The 22,961-nt window shown below is 41.0% G+C and overlaps 1 protein-coding gene across 3 annotated transcripts in view; it reads left to right on the top strand.

Annotated features, from left to right (window-relative positions):
* Window positions 1-22,961, top strand: part of ACP3 (acid phosphatase 3) — a 68,637-nt gene that overhangs the window by 9,677 nt on the left and 35,999 nt on the right. For all 3 annotated transcript variants that reach the window (XM_055413696.2, XM_055413689.2, XM_088840598.1), the window contains exons 2-7: window positions 2,604-2,699; window positions 6,686-6,772; window positions 7,227-7,379; window positions 12,935-13,033; window positions 16,207-16,299; window positions 17,395-17,527. In XM_055413696.2, coding sequence (XP_055269671.2) covers window positions 2,604-2,699; window positions 6,686-6,772; window positions 7,227-7,379; window positions 12,935-13,033; window positions 16,207-16,299; window positions 17,395-17,527 — 661 coding nt within the window. The remainder of the gene's footprint in view (window positions 1-2,603; window positions 2,700-6,685; window positions 6,773-7,226; window positions 7,380-12,934; window positions 13,034-16,206; window positions 16,300-17,394; window positions 17,528-22,961) is intronic.

The raw sequence follows: 22,961 nt of genomic DNA, 5'->3' as shown, positions 1-22,961 counted from the left end.
GAAAGGATTAGATATACGAGAAGCACAGCTTCTAGGACAAAGCAAACTTTCAAAAAATGTTGAGTGATTGTGATTATAGGCTGGTAGGAAGTGTTGTAAGTTATTTTGCTATAGTGTCTCTCATCCAACTTCTCTTGGTTCAGTGGCTCTCAGCTAGGGGTGGTTTTGGCCCCTGGGGGACATTTGGCAATGTCACAACTGGGGAATGCTATTGGCATTTAGTGGGCGAAGGCCAGGGACATTGCTAAACATCCCTACTATGCACAGGACAGTCCTCCACAGCCAAAATGCCAACTGTGCTAAGGATGGGAAACTCTAGAAACTAAACAATGTGGAGTTTATAATCCACTGAAACCATATAGTAATTTTGTTACTCAGATCTGGGAAAGTCTTACTCACTTAGTCATGTCCTACTCTTTGCGACCCCATGGACTATAGCCTGCCAGTATCATTCTGTCCATAGACTTCTCCATACCTACTTGAGCAGCATGCCTTTTCCTTCTCCAGGGGATCTTCCCCACCCAGGTCTCCTGAATTGCAGATTCTTTATAGTCCGAACCACCAAGGAAGCCCTCAAGTACTTTGCACAATTGCCTGGGATCTAAAAAGTGTAAAATGTGTTTTGGTTGTGGAAAGAGAAGCACTAATGATTAGCCTCAACAATTTCCGATCATGATCAAGTCACCCTTAGTGACTAGTAACTCTAGGTGCTCATCAGAGAGTACACAGCTAAGGGACCATTCATGACAATAATTCCTTACCTGACCAAAATAGTTTCTTAATATCCACCACACCATTGTCCCTCTGTTTGCCATAGCCTGTTGTACTGAGATTTCAATTTCTTCCCAGTCAGACAGCCAAAAGATAAGCTTTCTTCAAACACCAGAGACACAACCCAGGTCTTAGAAGCCTCCCTCCTTTTCCTTTTCCTGTAATCCCATCTCAAAGATGACTAAAGTCTGAGACTGTTCCTTACTCTGTGTCTGCTGAACTGTTTTACAAGATTTCAAAAGAACAGCCTCTTGGCTTTCTTTTCAGTGGAGCACATTAGCCAGGTAGTATGCGTGACCAGTGTAGGAAGTCTCAGAGAATGCAAGGTGTTAGGCAGCTCTCCTCTGTATTAAAAATGTTTGCTGACACCAGTGCAGACTTCATTTTGTATTTCTTGAGTTTTTCTTTTCTTATCTTTTGCTTATAAAATAGCTTTGTGTTTGGTTTGATATGCTATTCAGAAAGCATATTAAAATCAAAGTACCAAGGTTTCAACCCAGGTTCGTTTCCTGGGTTGGGAAGATCTGCTGGAGAAGGGATAGGTTACTCACTCCTGTATTCTTGGGCTCCCCTTGTGTGGCTCAGCTGGTAAAGAATCCGCCTGCAATGTGGGAGGCCTGGGTTCGATCCCTGGGTTGGGAAGATCCCCTGGAGAAGGGAAAGGCTACCAACTCCAGTATTATGGCCTGGAGAATTCCAAGGACTGTATGGTCCATGCAGTCACAAAGAGTCAGACATGACTGAGCAACTTTCACTCACCAAGTTTTCAAAAGTCCAGACTACCCTCCCCAAAGAGTAAAATGTGCAAAGAAGCATGATGACATGCACACAAATCCAGAAGTATGTTCTTAAAGTATTAAGAATTAACTTTTCTAATCTCACTGGCAAGTTCTTTATCCTTAACTTCCTAAAAACTAATAAATCATTGGCCAAAGATGGTCACAAACTGTATGTAGCATTTAAAAGCGACTATAATTATATGTCAAAATGTTAACACTATTACTACTATAATCATAATTAGGGAGGGGATATTTCACATCAGAGCTAGTCTGTAATAAAGTGATCTCGCTAAGCTTTGTTTTCCCTCTTGCCCTATCTGATGTACAAATCATTCTCCACCTGTGGAGACCTATGGGTCACCTGACTTCTAATGGCTCATCATTCTCTTTCACATTACTTTAAACAATAACAGTTCACTAACAGTTTTCCTGTGTTTCTGGTAATGTGAATAACAAGATGATGAGCTATTAGGAAAGTGCTAGTGAACTTAGAATAGCAGTTCTTAACCTAAAATTTACTTGAGGAGGTTTTTTATTTTTTTATTTTTTCCAGGTAAGCAAATTTATTTATTTTTTCTTGTTTTTTTATTTTATTTTATTTTTATTCAGGGTTGGTGCATGTTACAGGATGCTCAAGGAGGTTTTTTAAAATCCTAATGCCCTGGCTGCATCCAAAACTAATTAAACCAAATTCACAAGGGAAGAATCCAGTCCTTAGAATTCTTTTAACTCCCCAGTTGATTCCAGTGAGCATCCAATGTTGAGAACCAGAGGTTTAGAAGAAACCTTCATCACAATAAAAAAAAAAAGTAAAAGAAAGTCACTCAGTTGTGTTCCACGGACTATACTGTCCATGGAATTCTCTAGGCCAGAATACTGGAGTGGGTAAACTTTCCCTTCTCCAGAGGATCTTCCCAAACCAGGGATCGAATCCAGGTCTCCCACATTGCAGGCAGATTCTTTACCAGCTGAGCTGCAAGGGAAGCCCTCTATCACGATGAACAGAGGCAAAACACCTAAGTTGGTAACATTACTATCTCAATCTATTTTCAGGTTTTTAGGCATGGAGACCGAAGTCCTATTGAGACCTTTCCTAATGATCCCATTAAGGAATCCTCATGGCCACAGGGATTTGGCCAACTCACTCAGGTTGGTTGGATTTTCATCTAAGGGTTTCTGATGAGTCTTAAGGGAAACTGTGGAATTGTTACAATATATTGAAACCGTATAACTACTTCAGTTACTCAAATATGGGAAAGTGTTTTGCACAGGTACCTGGGATCTAAAAAGTGTAAAATGTGTTTTGATTGTGCTCAACAATTTCTGCATGATCAAGTCACCCCTAGTGACTAGTAACTGTAGGAAAATTGTATAGAATTTTATATAGAATTATAGAAATATATAGAATTTTGATATATATAGGATTTCCTGTTGGGTTTATTAAAGCATTAGTTGTGCATGGACAACAGAAGAATCAGTTCAGTTCAATCGCTCAGTTGTGTACAACTCTTTGCAACCCCATGGACTGCAGCACATCAGGCTTCCCTGTCCCTCACCAACTCCTGGAGTTTGCTCAAATTTATGTCCTTTAAATTGGTGATGCCATCCAGCCATCTCATCCTCTGTCATCCCCTTCTCCTCCTGACTTCAATCTTTCCCAATATCAGGCTCTTTTCCAATGAGTCAGGTCTTCACATCAGGTGGCCAAAGTATTGGAGTTTCAGCTTCAGCATCAGTCCTTCCAATGAATATTCTTCAGCGCTCAGCTTTCTTTACAGTCCAACTCTCACATCCATACATGACTACTTGGATAGCCATAGCCTTGACTAAACGGACATTTGTTGGCAAAGTAATGTCTCTGTTTTCTAATATGCTGTCTACGTTGATCATAACTTTTCTTCCAAGGAGCAAGCATCTTTTAATTTCATGGCTGCAGTCACCATCTGCAGTGATTTTGGAGCCCAATAAAATAAAGTCTGTCACTGTTTCCATTGTTCCCCCATCTATTTGACATGAAGTGATAGGGCCGGATGCCATGATCTTAGTTTTTTTTAATGTTGAGTTTTAAGCCAGCGTTTTCACTCTCTTTCAGTTTCATCAAGAGGCTCTTTAGTTCCTCTTTACTTTCTGCCATAAGGGTAGTGTCATCTGCATTTCTGGGGTTATTGATATTTCTCCTGGCAATCTTGATTCCAGCTTGTGCTTCATCCAGCCCGGCATTTTGCATGATGTACTCTGCATATAACAAAAGAATACATGAACTTAAAAGATGCTGAAGAGAGCCAAGAATTGCTTACAAGCCAGCCTGTGAGTTTCTCAGGCTCCCCCTGAGAAAGTAGAAAATAATCCTGAACCAGCAGAGTTAGGAAAACTCGATTCCTTTGGTACTAGTATTGCTATTGATTTTTGTTAGATGCATGTATTGGGATTGAACCTTCCTTAAAAGTAGTCAGTTAAACACAGGGAGCCCTACTTCCTAAGGAGCACCCAAGAAGGTGAACTGGGACATCTGTGGTCATGCATCAGTGCCCTGCCCACTTCACCCGTGTAAGTGGATTAACCCTTTGTTTGGAGCCACAAGGTCACATGTATTGCTTCTGTCCTGACCAAAATATTGTTTAAATATATTAAGAAAATATAGAAAGTTTAGAGTTGAATATCTACCCTAAAGTAATGGGTCTTGATCTTGGCTAAATAATGGAACTACTTGGAGAGCTTTACAAAGTACTATTGTTTGCTGGAAGTGTCTTATTTAATCCATCTAGGGTGCAGCCTGAACAGTGGGATTTTTAGAAACTCCCTGATCTAGTGTGTAGCAAAGGCTGAGAATTACTGTCCTAACTGCATCATCTCAGTGAGAAAATGCAAAGAGGCTATTTGAGGCCAGCATCTTCTGGCTCCCATCAGAGTTCTTCCCACCATAGCCTACATAACTTCTGGCTTCCTGAAAAAGAGAAGGGTTATAAAAATACAGGGCTGCTTCATGGTATCTATGGTTCTGTCAAGACTTTGGTTCCCTTGCTGTAATGTTCCACTAAAATCAAAAGATTCTTCCAGACTGTGGCATCTGTCTGTGTTCTTCTGGCATTCTCTTGACTAGCCACTGGTTTCTCCTGGTGTTCTCAATCTTCCCAGTGCAAGTGAATTATTTGAGGATCTTGTTAAAATGCAGATTCTAATTAATTGGGTCTGACATGGCCTAAGATTCTCCATTTCTAACATACTCTCCTAAGTGATGCCCATGGTGCTGGTACACGGCCACTCTAGACGTAACAAGGTTCTGGAGCTCAAATTCCTGCCCTTGACTTGTTCAGTCACTTCGTCATGTCCAACTCTTCACAAACCCATGGACTGCAGCATACCAGGCTTCCCTGTCCTTCATTATCTCTTGGAGTTTGTTCCAACTCATGTCCATTGATTCAGTGATGCCATCTAACCATCTCATCCTCTCTTGTCCCCTTCTCCTCCTGCCTGCAATTTTTCCCAGCATCAGGGTCTTTTCCAATGAGTCAGCTCTTTTCATCAGGTGGCCAAAGTGTTGGAGCTCCAGCATCAGCCCTTCCAGTGATTACTCATGGTTGACTTCCTTTAGGATTGACTGGTTTGATCTCCTTGCAGTCCAAGGGACTCTCGAGAGTCTCCAACACCACAGTTCAAAAGTATCAATTCTTCAGCACTTAGCCTTTCTTTATAGTCCAACTCTCACATTCATACATGATTACTGGAAAAAACCATAGCTTTGACTAGACAGACATTTGTAGGCAAAGTAATGATTCTGCTTTTTAATATGCTGTCTAGGTTTGTCATTGCCCTTGACTAGGTACTTCCAATCTGCGTAGTGACAAAGCAATGGTTCTTTTTGAGTTCAATGATTTTCAAAGTATGGTATGAGCAACATCACCATTACCTGGAAACTTGTCAGAAATGTAAATTCTCTGGACCCCTGACTGAACTAGAAACTCTAGGGTTGAAGCCTGGGAATCTTTGTTCTTAATGAGTTCCCCAGGTGATTTACTGCTCTATAGAAGATTACTATTTCATTAAAAGTTAGCTTTAGGTTAGACCAACAACTATAGCAAAAGTACTTCCTTATTCAGCTATCCAGGTCATTCAGGAAACTCAAACCTCAAAGTGCACATTATTCTTTTCCTACTTCTTTTCCCATCTAGAAAGGTAGCCAGGAGTGGCAAGTAAATGAGTGAGTGGAACCAATCCAAAGTCACAGTGACCACATCTTTTCTGACTCCTTTTCTGATGAGGCTCTGAATTAAAGACAGACTTGAATGCAATATTGCCCAAAGCATAGTGTTCTAATACACAGATCTGAATCACTTAGGGAACTTGTCAAAATAGATTCCAGGGCTACACTCAGGATCCAAAGAGCTGGAATCTCTGGCAGAAACACTGAGGAATCTGCATTTCAAGAAGCACCCTAGATAATTTTGCTTCTGATGCACAGTAATGCTTGAGGATCATCAAGCTAAGGCAACACTTCTCAATGACTAACTGCCATTGGAATCTTAATAAGCTTGTTAAAAAACAGATTTCTGAGCTCTCCCCACAATGATTCTGGCTCAATAGGTCAAGGGTGGGGCCCAAGAATCTGGTTTCTAACATACTCCCAAGTGATGCTTATACTGCTGATCCAGAGTCCACACTTTGAGTAACAAACTTTAACTTTTCATGAACCAGACATAAGTGAACTGTGTAGACAATAAATTATTTCACTCAGAGGTTGAAGGTGATCTTTAGATTCATCAAGTTTAACCTCTTATAGGATGATTGAATTTCTTCCACAAGAAAGGTAACCAGCCCTTGAAAGTCTCTACAAACAAAGATGACCCACTGAATGCTCTGCCAGAAGAGATGAACCATTTACTTAAATTCAATCAATCACCAGCTATTAACTGTGCAAGATTCTATGTTAAGTGCTAATGACAATGAACTGAGTTTTCTCAGGGAGTCATGAGTAAGGATTACAGTTCTTTTTTCCTGTTTGCATTTTAAAATATGCTGTTACTATGAAACTATTAAAATATACCATTGTTCACTCTACTTATTCAGTGAGGAGTGATAAGACTCACAGCTTCACAGAACTTACTTTCAATACTTTTTTCTTTTATTTGTTCCCATAGTTGGGCATGGCGCAGCATTATGAACTTGGAGAATATATAAGGAAACGTTATGAAAACTTTTTGAATGAATCTTATAAACATGAACAGGTAAGTTGGGAAGCTAATAGTGGGAATCTTGCCCCTTGAAATAATTTAACATTATATATTTGTAAAAGTTTCCTATTTCCTAAGGAAGTTATAAAAGTCAGATATCTTGTTTACAAATGTACTCCTCTTTATATAAATATTTTGTTCCTAAAAAAAGGTATGAATATAAGTAAGTTCAAAATGGACACCTGTGGTAAATATTTTGGCTTGGCAAGTAGCCAATACTTAATTTGTCTCTTTCATCAATTCAACTGTTGACACACCAGGTTGCTTTAAGTCATGGCATGCCCATAATACTGTCTTTTCCATATAGGTATTATGATTATGATGCTACCATGTCTGCTAATATTTTGGTGTGGGTGTCCTGCCATTTCTCAAATATACTATTAGCTCCATAGTGGAGGGAAAACCACAATTCCTCTCAACTGGATCTGCTTTGATTTTCCCACCCTAGGTTCACGTTCGAAGCACGGATATTGACCGGACTTTGATGAGTGCTATGACAAACCTTGCAGGCCTATTTCCCCCAGAGGGTATCAGCATCTGGAATCCCAGCCTACCCTGGCAGCCCATCCCAGTGCACACAGTCCCTGTTTCTGAAGATCAGGTCAGTCTTCGGGGAAGACAGAGATTTCATTTGTTCTGGAAGAAGGAAGGCAGGCTACTCAGGACTTGCGGATTTGGGAGTCTGGACACTTTGTGGGCTGTGCAGCCTTAATTCTTTCCTAAATATTGGTGCACAGGACATAGAAAGCCCTGGGAAGAGGAAGTAGGAACAGAATTTCTCTTTGGAGCTTTATTATCCACTTTGTTTTGCTGTTCTTTTAACGTCTGGCCATTTGTCCCTCTTCATCTTTACATGCACACACAGTTCTCAGTGTTCTGCCTTCAGTTCCCAGAATTTTTGTGCTGATGAAGGGATCTCCTCCCTCCAAAATATCCTAAGACCTCTCTACCTAGAAAATATCCCTCCTATGATGAAAATCCCCTTTCCTAGCTAAGGTAAAAAAGAGAGATTTGGGTGCATAATTGGTGGCCAAAACTTTATATGTGTCATAATATTTACCTTTCATAACAGCTATGAATGGACAATAGTATTGTGCTCCTTTTATAGCCAGAGAAAAAAGTGCTCAGAGAAGTCCAATGAACAAAATAGATCCAAAGTCACACAGCTGATAAACATCACTGCTGGGACTAGAACCAGACAGATCTCATTCCGGAGTAGTTTCCTTTTGTGCAGACTAGTCATTCTCAAAATTAGTTGCATATTAGAATCACCTGGAAATTTTTAAAAATATTGATGCCGAGGGCACAGCCCATAGTACATCAGCATCTCTGAGGGTGGGACTCAGACACCAATATGTTTTAAAAAATTTCCCTGGATGATTCTAGTGGGCAGCCAAGCTGAGACCCAGTACCATAAACCAAATTGCCTAAATGAAGTTGTTCAAGAGAAACTCCCAAATTTATTTACACTGATGGGACTGACCAAGAACTCTTTTATCTTTTCAGAGGAATTCCTATTCTTAAAATAGTAATAATAAATCTAACTAATCTTCCAGGTCTGGAATTTAAGACTGTATGAGGGAAATAGTCTGGGACAAGGAACCCTTCCTAATTCCCCTGGAATCACATCATAACATGGCTGTCTCCTCTCTTTATGACTGAGGCTTAGCATGACTACTGGACCTAGAATGTTGCCTGGTGACCTCTGGGTTAGGTTATTATCCCATTTGCATTGTCAGTACTCCAAGAAATTTGACTTAATTGCTGAGTCTGGTGACTTAAGAATTTTTCCAAAGTGCTTTGTAGAAATAGCTTAACCCTGTCAACCTCTCTAGGTAAATCTACTCCAATCAAATTTTCTAGTGTTTCCTGAAAAGACAAGATGATTTATTTATGCCTCTTGCCTTCATAGAATCAGAAGTGAATCATGATTATCAGTGTTTGGGTCCGGGGGGGGCGGTGCTTGTGAATATTTTCTTTGAAAAAGAAAAGTATTCACTTTTCCCACAGCCTTTTCTAAATAAAGACTGGACAGAAGCACCAGTTTTAGCCGGTATAAACCAGGGTAGCTATTTAACCCTTAGTCCTAAAAAATAATGGTTAACTTATATAGTAAAGAAATGCAGGTGCTATTAAAAGAGGAAGAAAAAAGCATTGAGAGTGAAGGAGAGAGGAGAGGGAAAAACGAGCAAAAGGGCCCCCTTACCTGTGGCCCCCTGAAACCTACTCACCAAGATGAAACAATTCCAACATCAACTAAGAAATTTAACAAAATCAATCAACTGAAGTTATTCCCAGAACTCTGCCAAGTGCTATACAGAAATAGAAGCAAAATTTAAGACCAGTTTTCTTCCTTAATTTACAGTCCATTTGATGAAAAAAGATTCACACATATGAAGTATGTAGAAGACAATACAAGGTGGTGGGCAATAATTTCAAGAACAAGCTGCACATGCTGGAGGAATTCAGAGAATAAGTCATGCTTAGAACTATAAACGGAGAAGGCAATGGCAAGCCACTCCAGTACTCTTGCCTAGAAAATCCCATGGATGGAGGAGCCTGGTAGGCTGCAGTCCATGGGGTCGCTAAGGGTCAGACACGACTGAGCGACTTCACTTTCACTTTTCACTTTCACACATTGGAGAAGGAAATGGCAACCCACTCCAGTGTTCTTGCCTGGAGAATCCCAGGGACGGGGGACCCTGGTGGGCTTCTGTCTATGGGGTCACACAGAGTCGGACACGACTGAAGTGACACAGCAGCAGCAGCAGCAGCAGAACTATAAAGGGAAGTCATTCAAGTCTTCATGGACAGAGTGAGAACTTGAACCAGACCTTGAAGGAGGGTAGGAAAGGACAAGAAGGCAGCCCCAAAGCTTAGCTTTGAGTCAATGTAAAGTACTTGCCCTTCTGTGTCCAGAGTTCTTGTCTAGAAAGAATGAAAGTAAGACTGAATAACTGTTGGGCACATGTTAGAGAATCCAAATTTAATAACCAGAACGAATCTTGAGACAAAGGCAGCGTGATATAGAAGGAAGGTTGAATTTAAGTTGGGAAAACCTGAGTCTGAGAGCCACCCGCCACTTCAGATACTTGACCTTACTTCCCTGTACTCCAGTCTCCTTTTCTATAAAATGGGAATATCAGTACCCAGCTAACTTCTTCACAGGGATTTGTGAAAACCAAGTTGGTTAAGAAAAGGAAATGACTTTATAAACTGCAAAATCCTGGACAGATGTTTAGGTGATTATTCTGTTTTCATCCAGGCTCTTTGAAACTGTGGGACGAGAAAACTAAAGTCTAGAAAAGTTAAGTAATTCATTAAACCCTAGACCTTTAAAAGAACAGTCCTGTGCAGGCAGGGACATTTAGATGTAAAGCGGTGGATGTAGAAGAAACTGTTGTACTTATCTCAGTACTGTGCACACACCTGATGAGCAGTGCTTTGGGGAACTTGTCTGACAGTGACTGGGGCCTCTGAAAATAACTTGAAACCATGCATGAGTGAGGAAATGAAGGCCTGAAAGTAGATGGTAAGGACATTAGAGAAAGGAAAGCGAGGTATGACCAGGTGACACAGAATCAGAAATGACAGACAGGAAGCAACTTATCAAAAAATGATTTCTGAGTAGCATTTAATATGTCAGGCCCTGTTCTAGGCTTCAGGAGTGAACAAATGACAACTATGAGCAAGATAGATAAGATCCTGGCCGGCTTCACGCTTATGTTTTATAGGAAACCGATGATAAAGAAGTAAGTAAATACAGTCATTTCAAATGGCACCGAGTTCCTTGAAGGAAATAAGGTAATGTGATAGTGGCTGAGCAGAGTGTCTAGAAGAGCTATAGAGGAGGAATGTCTCAGACAGGGAACAGTCTGCAAAGACTGCCAGCCTGTGTGTTCAGGGTACAGCAAGGAGGCTCCCAGTGATGCTGGAAACAAGTGAGTGAGGGGGCAGCAGTAGGAAAGCAGGACAGAAAGATCACTAGGGGTTGAGTTTGGATTTTATTCCAAGTAAAATGGAAAGACGGTGAAAGTTATAAGCTACAGAATGGCATGAGTTGATTGATGGCTTCAACATATTAGCCTTTAAAAAAATAAAAAGTATTTGTTTAGTTGCTGCATGAAGGATGAATTGTGATGCAAGTGATCCCACAGAAAGCCCTTACAATAGTTGAAACACGGCTTATGGTGGTCTGGACTGGGAGGGGACAATGAACATAAAGAAGAGGGGTCTATTTTGGATAGACTCCTGAACAATGTGGGTTTGAACTACACGGGTCCTCTTACAGACACATACACATTTTTTCAATAAATGTGTACCACAGCACTACAAAGGAAGTGAGAAGGAAATGGCACCCCACTCCAGTACTCTTGCCTGGAAAATCCCATGGACTGAGGAGCCTGGTAGGCTCCAGTCCATGGGGTCACAAAGAGTTGGACACAACTGAGTGACTTCACTTTCACTACAAAACCCACAGCAGGTAGACAGTCTCAGATGTGAAACAGTGGATACGGACCCTGAAGCTACACCGATTTTCAACTGTGTAAGGGTTGGCAGCCCTAATCTCTGCATTGTTCAAGAATCAACTGTGTTTTGGAATTATACAGGGAAAAGTGATTAGTCTATGAAAGCAGGATGATAAATTTTGCTATTGACAAAGGAAGAGAGAATACAAAATGAAGAGGCTGAATTCAAGGTTGTAAATGTCAAATTTGAGAATGAAGAGAAACAATCAACTTATAACCTCAGATATGCAGATGACACCACCCTTATGGCAAAAAGTGAAGAGGAGCTAAAAAGCCTCTTGATGAAAGTGAAAGAGGAGAGTGAAAAAGTTGGCCATGGCATCCGGTCCCATCAGTTCATGGGAAATAGATGGAAAAACAGTGGAAACAGTGTCAGACTTTATTTTGGGGGGCTCCAAAATCACTGTGGATGCTGACTGCAGCCATGAAATTAAAAGACGCTTACTCCTAGGAAGGAAAGTTATGACCAACCTAGATAGCATATTAAAAAGCAGAGACATTACATTGCCAACAAAGGTCCGTCTAGTCAAGGCTATGGTTTTTCCAGTGGTCATGTATGGATGTGAGAGTTGGACTGTGAAGAAAGCTGAGCACCAAAGAATTGATGCTTTTGAACTGTGGTGTTGGAGAAGACTCTTGAGAGTCCCTTGGACTGCAAGGAGATCCAACCAGTCCATTCTAAAGGAGATCAGTCCTGGGTGTTCACTGGAAGGACTGATGCTAAAGCTGAAGCTCCAATACTTTGGCCTCCTCATGCGACGAGTTGACTCACTGGAAAAGACTCTGATGCTGGGAGGGATTGGGGGCAGGAGGAGAAGGGGACGACAGAGAATGAGATGGCTCGATGGCATCACTGACTCAATGGAGGTGGACTGCGGGAGTTGGTGATGGACAGGGAGGCCTGGAGTGCTGTGATTCATGGGGTCGCAAAGAGTCGGACACGACTGAGCGACTGAACTGAACTGAACTGAATGATATCCACCAAGGGCTGGAAATACAGGACTAGCTCAGATGGAAAGTGAAGAGCAATGAAATGAACTTGGAAATTACCAGGCTATAGATTATAGTTAAAAATAGAAAGCCTTGTCAGATTTAAACTGACTTTAAAGGGATGATCACTTTGTCCTCATAATAGATTTTCAAATATACTTTCTATGTTTTTAGTATGTGCCCTTATTTTAACAGTCTGCAAATTTGCAAGAACTTATGTCAGTGAATGATAAATCAATCTCCTAAGATTCTTTCTGGCACCTCTAATTTATTTCTCTGGACTCTTGTGTGTGTGTGTGTGAGATAGAGAGATTGTGCATGGACACAGTGCTGGAAATGAAAGAGATTCGGAAGGAAGCAAGATAACAGTTACCGTCTCAGAGAAACCAGAAGTGAGACTCTTTACCAATAACACAGTCTTATTTAGGCAAGTTTACGAAAGGGACAAAAAAGCTTTTGAGTTTTGGGTAACTACTATTTAAGACCTGCAGCTCATTTATCTTTTTCCTCAATTTTAGAATTCCATTCAGCTCAAAACACATTTGAATATTTTATTCAAGTCACTTTATATCTAATGGCTGCAGCTTCTTTAGTTCTTTCAACTAATAAAATACTTATGATTTCTCTTTTTCCTCAGTTGCTATACCTACCTTTCAGGAACTGCCCTCGTTTTCAAGAACTTCAGAGTGAGACTTTGATATCAGAAGAATTCCAGAAGAGGCTACATCCTTATAAGGTTAAAAATGTGTCATTTACTGGCATACAGAAATAGAAATTCTGGGACAATTTGAATATTATCAAAATATCCTTTCAAAAGGTACCAATTTAGAAAAGTACAAGAGTACCTGTTTCTCCACAGTATTCCCAACAGTGCACAGACAACTTTGAGGATATTTGCCAGTCTGTAAGTGAAAGATGATATCACTAGAAGCATCCCTTCCAAAATCAGGACTGAGACAAGCCCAGTATCATCATCACAATTATACAATATTGTGCTGCAGTATTCTTTCCTTATGATGAGTGAGCTTTGGATATCTTCACCTAGTTAAATGCCCTTTGCATTTTTCACTCTGTTCACATCACCTGACCATTTTTGAGTATTGGTTTTCTTCTTTTTATAAAGTTTTAGGAGCTTTCTCTATTTTAACATTTTTTTCTGGCCTTCATTTTGTTTGCCCATTTTGGGTTTCCCTGGTGGCTCAGCGTTAAAAAAAATCACCTGCCAATGCAGAAGAATGGGTTCAGTCACTGGGCTGGAAAGATCCCCTGGAGGAGGAAATGGCAACCCACTCAGTATTCTTGCCTGGGAAATCCCAAGGACAGAGGAGCCTGGCGGGCTACAGGCCATAGGGTCACAAAAGAGTCAGATGTGACCTAGTGACTAAAACAACACTACTTGTTTACAGCTTTGTCACACGGCTGTATTTGTATATTTATAGTCACATTTAGAAAGGCCTTCACCACTCCTAGGTTACAAGGAAGTTTGCGATGCTTTCTTCTAATTCTACTATAGTTTCATTTCTATATTTACATATTGAATCCATTTACAGTTTGTATTGGTATTAGGTGTGAGGTATCTATCCTGCTGAAGTTTTTTCCCAGAAGATTACCTAATGGCTCCGTCACTATTTATTGACTAGGGCATCTTTCCCCCCACTATTTTATATTAAAATTCCCATGTTTATTTCTAGAATTTTTATTCTTATTCTTTTGTTTTATTAACCAAAATCACACTGCTATAATTATTAAAAGTTATATATGCTTTAATATCTAAAGGGCTGGACATTCCACATTCTGTATTTTTTTTGAGTTTTCATGGCTATGTTTTCACTTACCTTTTCAGTGTTTCTAGTGAAAGTGAAAGTCACTCAGTCGTGTTCAACTCTTTGTGACCCCCATGGCCTATAGAGTCCATGGAATTCTCCAGGCCAGAATACTGGAATGGATAGCCACTTCCCTTCACCAAAGGAATCTTCCCGACCCAGGAATCGAATCCAGGCCTCCTGCATTGCAGGCAGGTTCTTTACCAGCTGAGCTACAGTGGAAGCACAAGGAAAGCCCAGGGAAATTTTTATTGAAATCATATTAAATGTTTAAATAAGGGAGAATTTGAAACTTTGCTGCAAATTTGTATAGTCTTCCTTTCCAAGAACACAAAATATTTTCCTATCTGTTCTTATCTTCAAGACTGTTTTAAGGTTTCCTTCATACAGGTTTTCCTGTTAAGTTTGTCTCAGGTTTATAATATTTACAGATAATAATGGCTTACCTCCACTTTTCCAATATTTATCTTTCTGACTTGTCTTGCCTATTTGTATTGGCTGGTACTTACAGTCCAGTACAACATGATAGAACTGGTAGTGGGCATCCGTGTCTTAGTCCTGATTTTAGCAGTATTTCCCTATTAAACATGCTGGCCTTTTGACCAGATAGAGACACTTTTATCAAGTTAAGGAATTGGCTATCTTTCCTTTTTTCTTGAGTGTTTTTTATCAGTACTGGTGTTTAAATTTTTGAAAGGCCTTTTCAACATTTTTAATATAATTAAGTTACTTTTCTCTTGGATCAATTACTAAGATTAATTATATATATATTTTTATTTTTTTTAATTGGAGGCTAATTATTTTACAATATTATATTGGTTGGTTTTGCCATACATTGACATGAATCCGCCCCGGGTGTACATGAGTTCTCCTTCCTGAGCCCCCCTCCCACCTCCCTCCTCCTTTTATCCTCCCTCTGGGTCATCCCCTCACACCAGCCCCGAGCATCCTGTAACATGCATCGACCCTGAACTGGCGATTCGTTTCACATATGACAACATACATGTTTCAATGCCTAGGTTTATTACTATTGAAACATCTTTACAGGTTTAGACTCAAGCCTCTTTCTTTTAGTATGATATTGAATTATTTGTTAATAGTTTATTTAGACCTTTTGCGCTGATATTCAAAGTAACTTCAGACTATAGTTTTCTTTTTAGCCAGTCTCTGTCAGTATCAATGCTTACAAAAATTTTTTTGAAGTTTTTTTTTTCTTTATATGCTTCAGACTAGTTAAAATAACACTAGAATAACTTACGCTTGAAAATCTTGGTAGAATTTCCCTATAAGATAATCTGGCCCTGAAGATTTGTTTTGCTTTGTTTTGTTGGGAGAAGTTGGGGGCTCTTTAATAATTACTTCTGTTTACTTTATGGAAATTCATTTCGGTTAAAATTGACAATTTTTATTTTCCTAGAAAATATATGCATTAGACAAACAGTATCTTCCAAAGGCTTCCCAGAAATTTCGGCCAATTCATCAGATAGATGGCTGACCATTGGGTCTCATTACCATGACAATCTAAGAATAATACAGAACCTGGAGAAATGTTTGCATACCATCCAAATCTCACATTTATAGCCAGAACCAGGTCCCATTTCTGTTGTGTTTTCCTGGGGTTCTTTGACCTGAGACATGGTCTCCTTTCTCACCTTCCACTCATTTACATATGAGTTATACTTTATCTATTTCCAAAATGAATTTGAGGCAGTACACCTCAGTCTGATCCCAGGACACACATGTGGCTACTGCTAGCAGGTGCCCACAATGTTTAATGTAAAAATGAGAAATAATTTTTCAGTCTTGTAAAAATCTTTGGGTTGGCATTATTATAGCCAGTATTACTGGTGCACTTGTATGTGAAGAACAGCAGTTCCCACTGAGGGCAAGTTGCCGGTGTCTGGGGACATGTTGGGTTGTCACAACTGAGAGACGGAGTGACATGGCCTCTAGTGGGTAGGATGCTGAACATCCTATAGTGCACAGGGCAGCCCCACAAAAAAGAACTGTCTAGCCCAAACATCAGTAACGCTCAAGTTGAGAAACCCTGATATAAATTTTTTTTTTACCTCTGTGTGTGTCTCAGGATTTTATAGAAGTCTTGCCAAAACTTACAGGATACCATGACCAGGATCTTCTTGGAATTTGGAGTAAAGTCTACGACCCTTTATTTTGTGAGGTAAACGTAAAAATATCAAAGATTAACATGTAATCTGATTTGATGACTTATGCCTATTTTGAAACAGATGAATATATTTTCCTTTGCTTTTATAAGATATATTACATAGAGTTTGACAATGAAATATAAGTCAAGACTTATTAACTTTAAAATTCTGGCTTTTCTCTGTTAGTTATGTATTTACCCTTTAGAAAATTGTAAGCAAAATTGCTTTTCTGTGCCACGCCAGTTATTTTTCAGTTGCTTAGAAATGCTGGGTTCCTGTCAAGGACTTTAGTGAAAAAAGCAATATTGTTATACTTTATTTAAAAATTTTATAACATTTTATATAAAGATTTTATAATCTTTCATAAAAAGAAAAAAGTTACCTGATCTCTGGATATAGAAATAAACAAGCAAACTTTGAACCAGGCTATTAAAATTGATCTATCAGGAAACAATCTCTCTCTTGCTGTACAATGCATGTGAAATAATCTTTGCAGCTAGATAAATTACTATTTTTTTCAGGGTTTCATGCTGTTTTCCTCAATCATTATGCTCCATCATAATTCTGTTTTCCCAAAAAGTTCACTGAATCTTGGGGCAAAATTCTGACCAGACACATGACTCCTATCCACTTCTGATTTTGAGGGCATTGTGAGTATCTAAGGAGCAACAGTTACTTTCAGAATCCCAACTCGATAATAAATGGTACCTGTTGCCCTCTTCCACATTAGAGGACATTGACCCAAGCACATTCAATGTTCCCAATATTTTCAGTGTATCATCAGCATCTGTTTCAAGAAAGACTTTTTAGTCTTATAAAAGTCTTCAATAAAAACAAGAGCCCATGTTTTGGTTCAAGTCTTGGGTGTTTTTTTTTTTCCTTACTACAGTTTAGCCTGAGCTATTCTGCAATGTGGCTAAGGTATTTTACATCTCTCTCACTTAATTCTTCTGTAGGCTACTTCATTTTCATTTCCTCTTTCATGAACTCTCCCTGTCTCCCAAGAAAGGCTGGACACAGTACTTCTCATGGGAGAAGCAGGATAAAAAGTCTACAAAGAGGATAGTCAGAAATAAAATACACATTTTCTTCCTTTTTCTTTGATACAGGGTGTTCATAATTTCACTTTACCCTCCTGGGCAACAGAGGACACCATGACTAAGTTGAAAGAAATATCAGAATTGTCCCTTCTGTCCCTCTATGGAATTCATAAGCAGAAAGAAAAATCTAGATTGCAGGGGGGTAAGTATTTTTAAAAATGAGAGAAGTGTATTAGAATTGTTGTTGAGTGATCTGGGTCTGAGTCCAGGTCCAACTGTTAATCAGCTATGTGACCTTGAATTAGACACATAATCATTCCACCAGCTTCTATTCTGCAAACTGGGAATAACAATACTACTCACTTCTTAAGTATTGCTGCTGCTACTGCTGCTAAGTCACTTCAGTCGTGTCCGACTCTGTGTGACCCCATAGACTGCAGCCCACCAGGCTCCCCCGTCCCTGGGATTCTCCAGGCAAGAACACTGGAGTGGGTTGCCATTTCCTTCTCCAATGTGGGAAAGTGAAAAGTGAAAATGAAGTCGCTCAGTCATGTCTGACTCGTAGCGACCCCATGGACTAGAGCCTACCAGGCTCCCCTGTCCATGGGATTTTCCAGGCAAGAGTACTGGAGTGGCTTGCCATTGCCTTCTCCGTCTTAAGTATTAAGGATGAAAATAAATGTATGTATTCCAAAGGCTTAGCACAAAGAGTACCTAATACACTGTCAAACATTATGTGTTATATGATTATCAAAATTTTTCACTCTGGGCCTTAATTTTCCCAGCTGGAAAACAGAAACTTTAGGATAATGCTAAAAGATACTTCTCATTCTTTCCAGATCAAAAAATCATGGATTTTGTATCTGAGTTCCATGAAAGTCAATTATGCCTGGTGGCTTACTGGATGAATTTTTCAAGTGGGAGGAAAGGCAAAAGTGGCCTGTTTTCTTGAAACCCTTGGTTGTAACCACTGTTAAAGTTAATACAATGTAATTTGCAGGCTAATTATGCCCTGTTGATTAATAGGTATTGCAACTGACAAGTTTATGACACTGCTCAAATTTTTTCATTGGTGTTAAAAGGTGTTGACTTTTCAGTGATGCCTCTTCTCAGCTGGATTTGACCTGTTGAAGAACAGGATATCCAATCATAATACAATAGCCTAACCCTTGTAATCAGGATAGGTGGGCAGACGAAAGAAGCCAGAACCAGGCACGACAGGGATGGGTGCTGAGGCTCTGAGGACATCTGAGTGGCAGGCCAAGACCCAAGAGGATATGACAGGTTCAAATGCTGTTCGTACAGACATTAAAACCAAAGATGGAGAGCAAGAGGAAGCCTACTGTGCCGGGGTATCATAACAATGAAGAAAGTTTAAGCCACAGGAGATGTTCTTAGTCATATACTCCACACAGTTTGAAGAAAACAGAATAATCAGGACTCCAACCATTGCTGGACCTTACTCACCATGAGGTTGGACAAGTTCAACAGACCTCCAGGAGAAAACAGAGTATCCTGGGTGTTGGACCAGACTGGAAGGATGTTCACTCAGGGCTGCAGAGCAAGAGAAAGAGTTTAAGTCACTAACCAGGAGAGGAGCTACAAAAGCTCATATAAAGAGTGAAGGAACCTGTAACAAGAACAGATAATGAGGTCATGAAGTCAAGATGGTTGGGAGTAATTTCATATGAGGTGAACATAGTGCTTGGGGCAAATAATTTAGGGCAGCATCATAAACAGATGATCAAGCCGCAGGCCTGCTGTTACAGAGACCTGGTTGCAAGACACAGAGGGAGACTTGATGGGATGTACAAGTCCTCACTCCAAGCTTAGGGTATGAGCAGCAAGATTCAGCCCTTCCTTGGAGATGGGAGAGCACCCAGAGGTGAGTCATAGTTGGAACTTGGTGTCTTAGGAATAATTAGCAGGCAGGACATGGGCTGTGTGTAGGAACAGAGCCCACGATGCAACTCACTCCTACATACCAAACAACCAAGGACACAGAAGGTGGAAGCTAGGCCTCCTTGACCACACAACTACCAGGTCTCATTCCTGAACCAGCAGGGGCCAACAGTATGGTGGCCAAATGCTTCAGATGGTGAAGACAGGACTCTGTTTCCCCCAACCTTGTCATGATGGGCTCAGGCAATCATCCCCTCACTACTCAAGATGAAATCCACAGACCAGCAAAGTCAGCATCACCAAGCCTCTGACAAGAAATGCGAAATTCCAGGTCCCACCCCAGAGCAGCTGAATCTAATGAAATCCCATTAAAGTTGCAGAAGCACTTCTCTAGATGTAGGAGACAGTGAAGAAAAGGCCAGGGAAAGCCAGGAAGGAGTCTACAAGAATCTATTAATAGATGCAGGGGTCTGTATCTGAATATAAGATGTGGGATTTTTTTTCCCAACAGCTTGCTTGTATTTCCTTTACTTTTTCCTTTGACTACTAGAAATTGCATTTTGGGGAAGTCACCCTCTCTCTCCGGGTCTCACTTTCCCCCTCTGGTGAGTGCGTTAAACTATATTCTATCAGAGTCCTTCCCTAAGGTATTCTCTGGGTCTTAGACTCCAAAAGCTAGCACTCATATGCACATACCTGTCCTGTTTTCTAGGGGAAGTTCAGTACTATTAATGAGGCAGGAAGTTGTTACCGTCATAATTTCTGCCAAGTCACAAGTTCAGCCTATTCAAATCTGGCAAAGCAAGAGAGATTTGTCAACTATACACTTGTTGAGTTATAAAGGACCTGAACCTAATGCTTCAGAGAAACCATGAACAGTTTGGTGACAGAGTCACAAGGGAACATCAGGACTTTGACTGGCATCTTCTTACCTTTGCCAGAACTTCTGTTCCATCAGTTGGTTTCAAGGGTGACGCTGTTCAGTAATCTCCTCCCACTGCCTTCTCCACTACAACACCCCACCTCCCTGGCACACACACACAAAAGGAAATCCTAGACTAATTCCTAAGACTAATTTAGGAATATATACCTGGTCCTGTTTGTATTCCCATCTCTTTCAGAATTTTCCAGAGTTTATTGTGATGGACAGGGAGGCCTGGCGTGCTGTGATTCATGGGGTCGCGGAGAGTCGGACACGACTGAGCGACTGAACTGAACTGAACTGAACCTGTTTGTATTAGGGCTTCCCAGGTGGCTCAGTGGTAAAGAATCTCCCTGCCAATGCAGGAGAAGCTAGAGATACGGATTCAGTCAATCCCGGAGTTGAGAGGATCCCCTGGAGGAGGAAATGACAACCAACTAAAGTATTTTTGCCTGGGAAATCCCATGGACAGAGGAGCCTGACAGGCTACAATCCACGGGGATGAAGAATCGAACACGACTGAGCGACTGAGCATGCATGTGTACCTGTCTGTTTTAATGGAAACTGCTTCTTGCTGAAGACTAGAGGTTGGCAAGTTACAGCCTGCAGGCCAAATCTGGCCTGCTGCCACCTATTTTTTATGAGTAAAATGCTATTGAAGCTCAGTCACACTCATGTTTTATGCAGTATATTTAACTGCTTTTGTGCTTCCACTTGAGAATGAATGGTTGTGATGGAACACATCCACAGAGCCTAAATCATATAACTTATTTTTCTCTTTTTTTAATTAATTTATTTTAATTGGAGGTTAGTTACTTTACAGTATTGTAGTGGTTTTTGCCATACATTGACATGAATCAGCCATGGGTGTACATGTGTCCCCATCCTGAACCCCCATCCTACCTCACTCTTCATCCCATCCCTCAGGTCATCCCAGTGCACCGATGCATCCCTGTCTCATGCATCGAACCTGGACTGGTGACCTATTTCACATATGGTAATACACATGTTTCAATGAAGGTGAGGGTGGGATGATTTGAGAAAATAGCATAAATCATATAACTTTCACAGAACAAATGTGCCAACTCCTGCTGTAGCCCAAGAGAGAGAAGTGAAGTTTGTATCCTCAAATAATGATATTTTATCCAGTGTATGCAGGTTTAATAAATGATGCACCAGGGAACTTGGGTGCTAGCTTATGCTACAGTATGGCCTAATAATTAAGAGGAAAGGTTTTGAAGCTGGACCTGCTGAGTTCAGAGAAACTCAGCCCCTCTGCATACGAGATGTGTGATCTTGGGCAAGTTGCCGAATCTCAATGAGCTTCAGTTTCCCTTCATATATAACTTGACTATTGGCCTGCCAGAGCCTGTAGGTGCTTATGACAATTACCCCTATTTTCTCCTGGGACAAGCTAGGAAACCACCACAGAACCAAGAGCTGGTCTATTCCGTCATCAACACTGGAGGCTGCTGCAAAGACACCTACTGACAAGGAAAAGTTGCTAATTGAACTAAATCCATGTCTGCTGCTACTGCTGCTAAGTCACTTCAGTCGTGTCCGACTCTGTGCGACCTCATAGACAGCAGCCCACCAGGCTCCCCCGTCCCTGGGATTCTCCAGGCAAGAACACTGGAGTGGGTTGCCATTTCCTTCTCCAATGCATGAAAGTGAAAAGTGAAAGTGAAGTTGCTCAGTTGTGTCTGACTCTTCGTGACCCCATGGACTGCAGCCCACCAGGCTCCTCCATCCATGGGATTTTCCAGGCAAGAGTACTGGAGTGGGTTGCCATTGCCTTCTCCGAAATCCATGTCTAGCCATTAACTAATTAATTGATGTTAATTAGCTAAGTGTTATAGAGAATGCATGTTGGTCAGTGTAGAATATCTCCTTTCAGATATGCTGTGCTGTGCTGTGCTTAGTCACTCAGTCATGTCTGAGTCTTTGCGACCCCATGGACTGTAGCCTGCCAGGCTCCTCTGTCCATGGGGATTCTCCAGGCAAGAATACTGGAGTGGGTTGCCATGCCCTCCTACAGGGGATCTTCCCAACCCAAAGATTGAACCCAGGTCTCCCATATTGCAGGAGGATTCTTTACCATCTAAGCCACCAGAAAAGCACTGACAAGGAACAAATTGCTGATTGAAGGTGATTGCCTGTCATCACTCCCAGAAACTCAGCCACAGAGTTTACTTCTATTGTGGCCTGAAGTTCAAGATACAATTCTAAAGGGCTCCCAGAGGCCAACCTACCCTGAGGCAGAGGGATGCAGATCTGCGGGAGGTGTGGCCTCCAGTTCCCTCCATTCCCAGTTAAAGAAGGCCAGGCAACCACAGATGCCAATCATCTCCCTCCTTAGTTCATTCCTCTTTGTGCTTATGGCGGTACACAGACCAATGGGACAGTCTCTTCTCACTGTTTCATGAGATTTTTGAGGACAGGAGCCATGTCTAATTCACTTGTGGTAGCTGTTCAGTGCGTGTTTTGCAAAGTGGACCATAGAGTCTAGGATTATAATCAATCTGTTAACATCAATGCTCTGCTCATTACAAAAGAAAACCGGTCATCCTCAAATGAGGAGACCACAGGCAGTGTAGGGAGACGACCAACAAGACACAAGGAGTCCTCAGGGGATGGTGTGGAAGCCCCTGAGGCAGCACCTCCTCCGAACAACACCTGCACCACAGGTGCCTTCAACATCAGTGTCGGCAGAGAGGGTGGAGACGCTGCTCTGTGTCTGTCTGCCTTTTCCCACCTTAGGAGCCACAAGGGCAAAGGGCAAACTTTTTCCTCTACTGACAACAGTTAGAGC

Source organism: Moschus berezovskii, chromosome 1, assembly GCF_049115385.1.
Source record: "Moschus berezovskii isolate FMDL1 chromosome 1, NW_MosBer_1.0, whole genome shotgun sequence".
NCBI classification, from domain to species: Eukaryota; Metazoa; Chordata; class Mammalia; order Artiodactyla; family Moschidae; genus Moschus; species Moschus berezovskii.
Note: the sequence above shows the minus strand (reverse complement) of the source record. Positions and strands in the feature narration are given on the sequence as shown.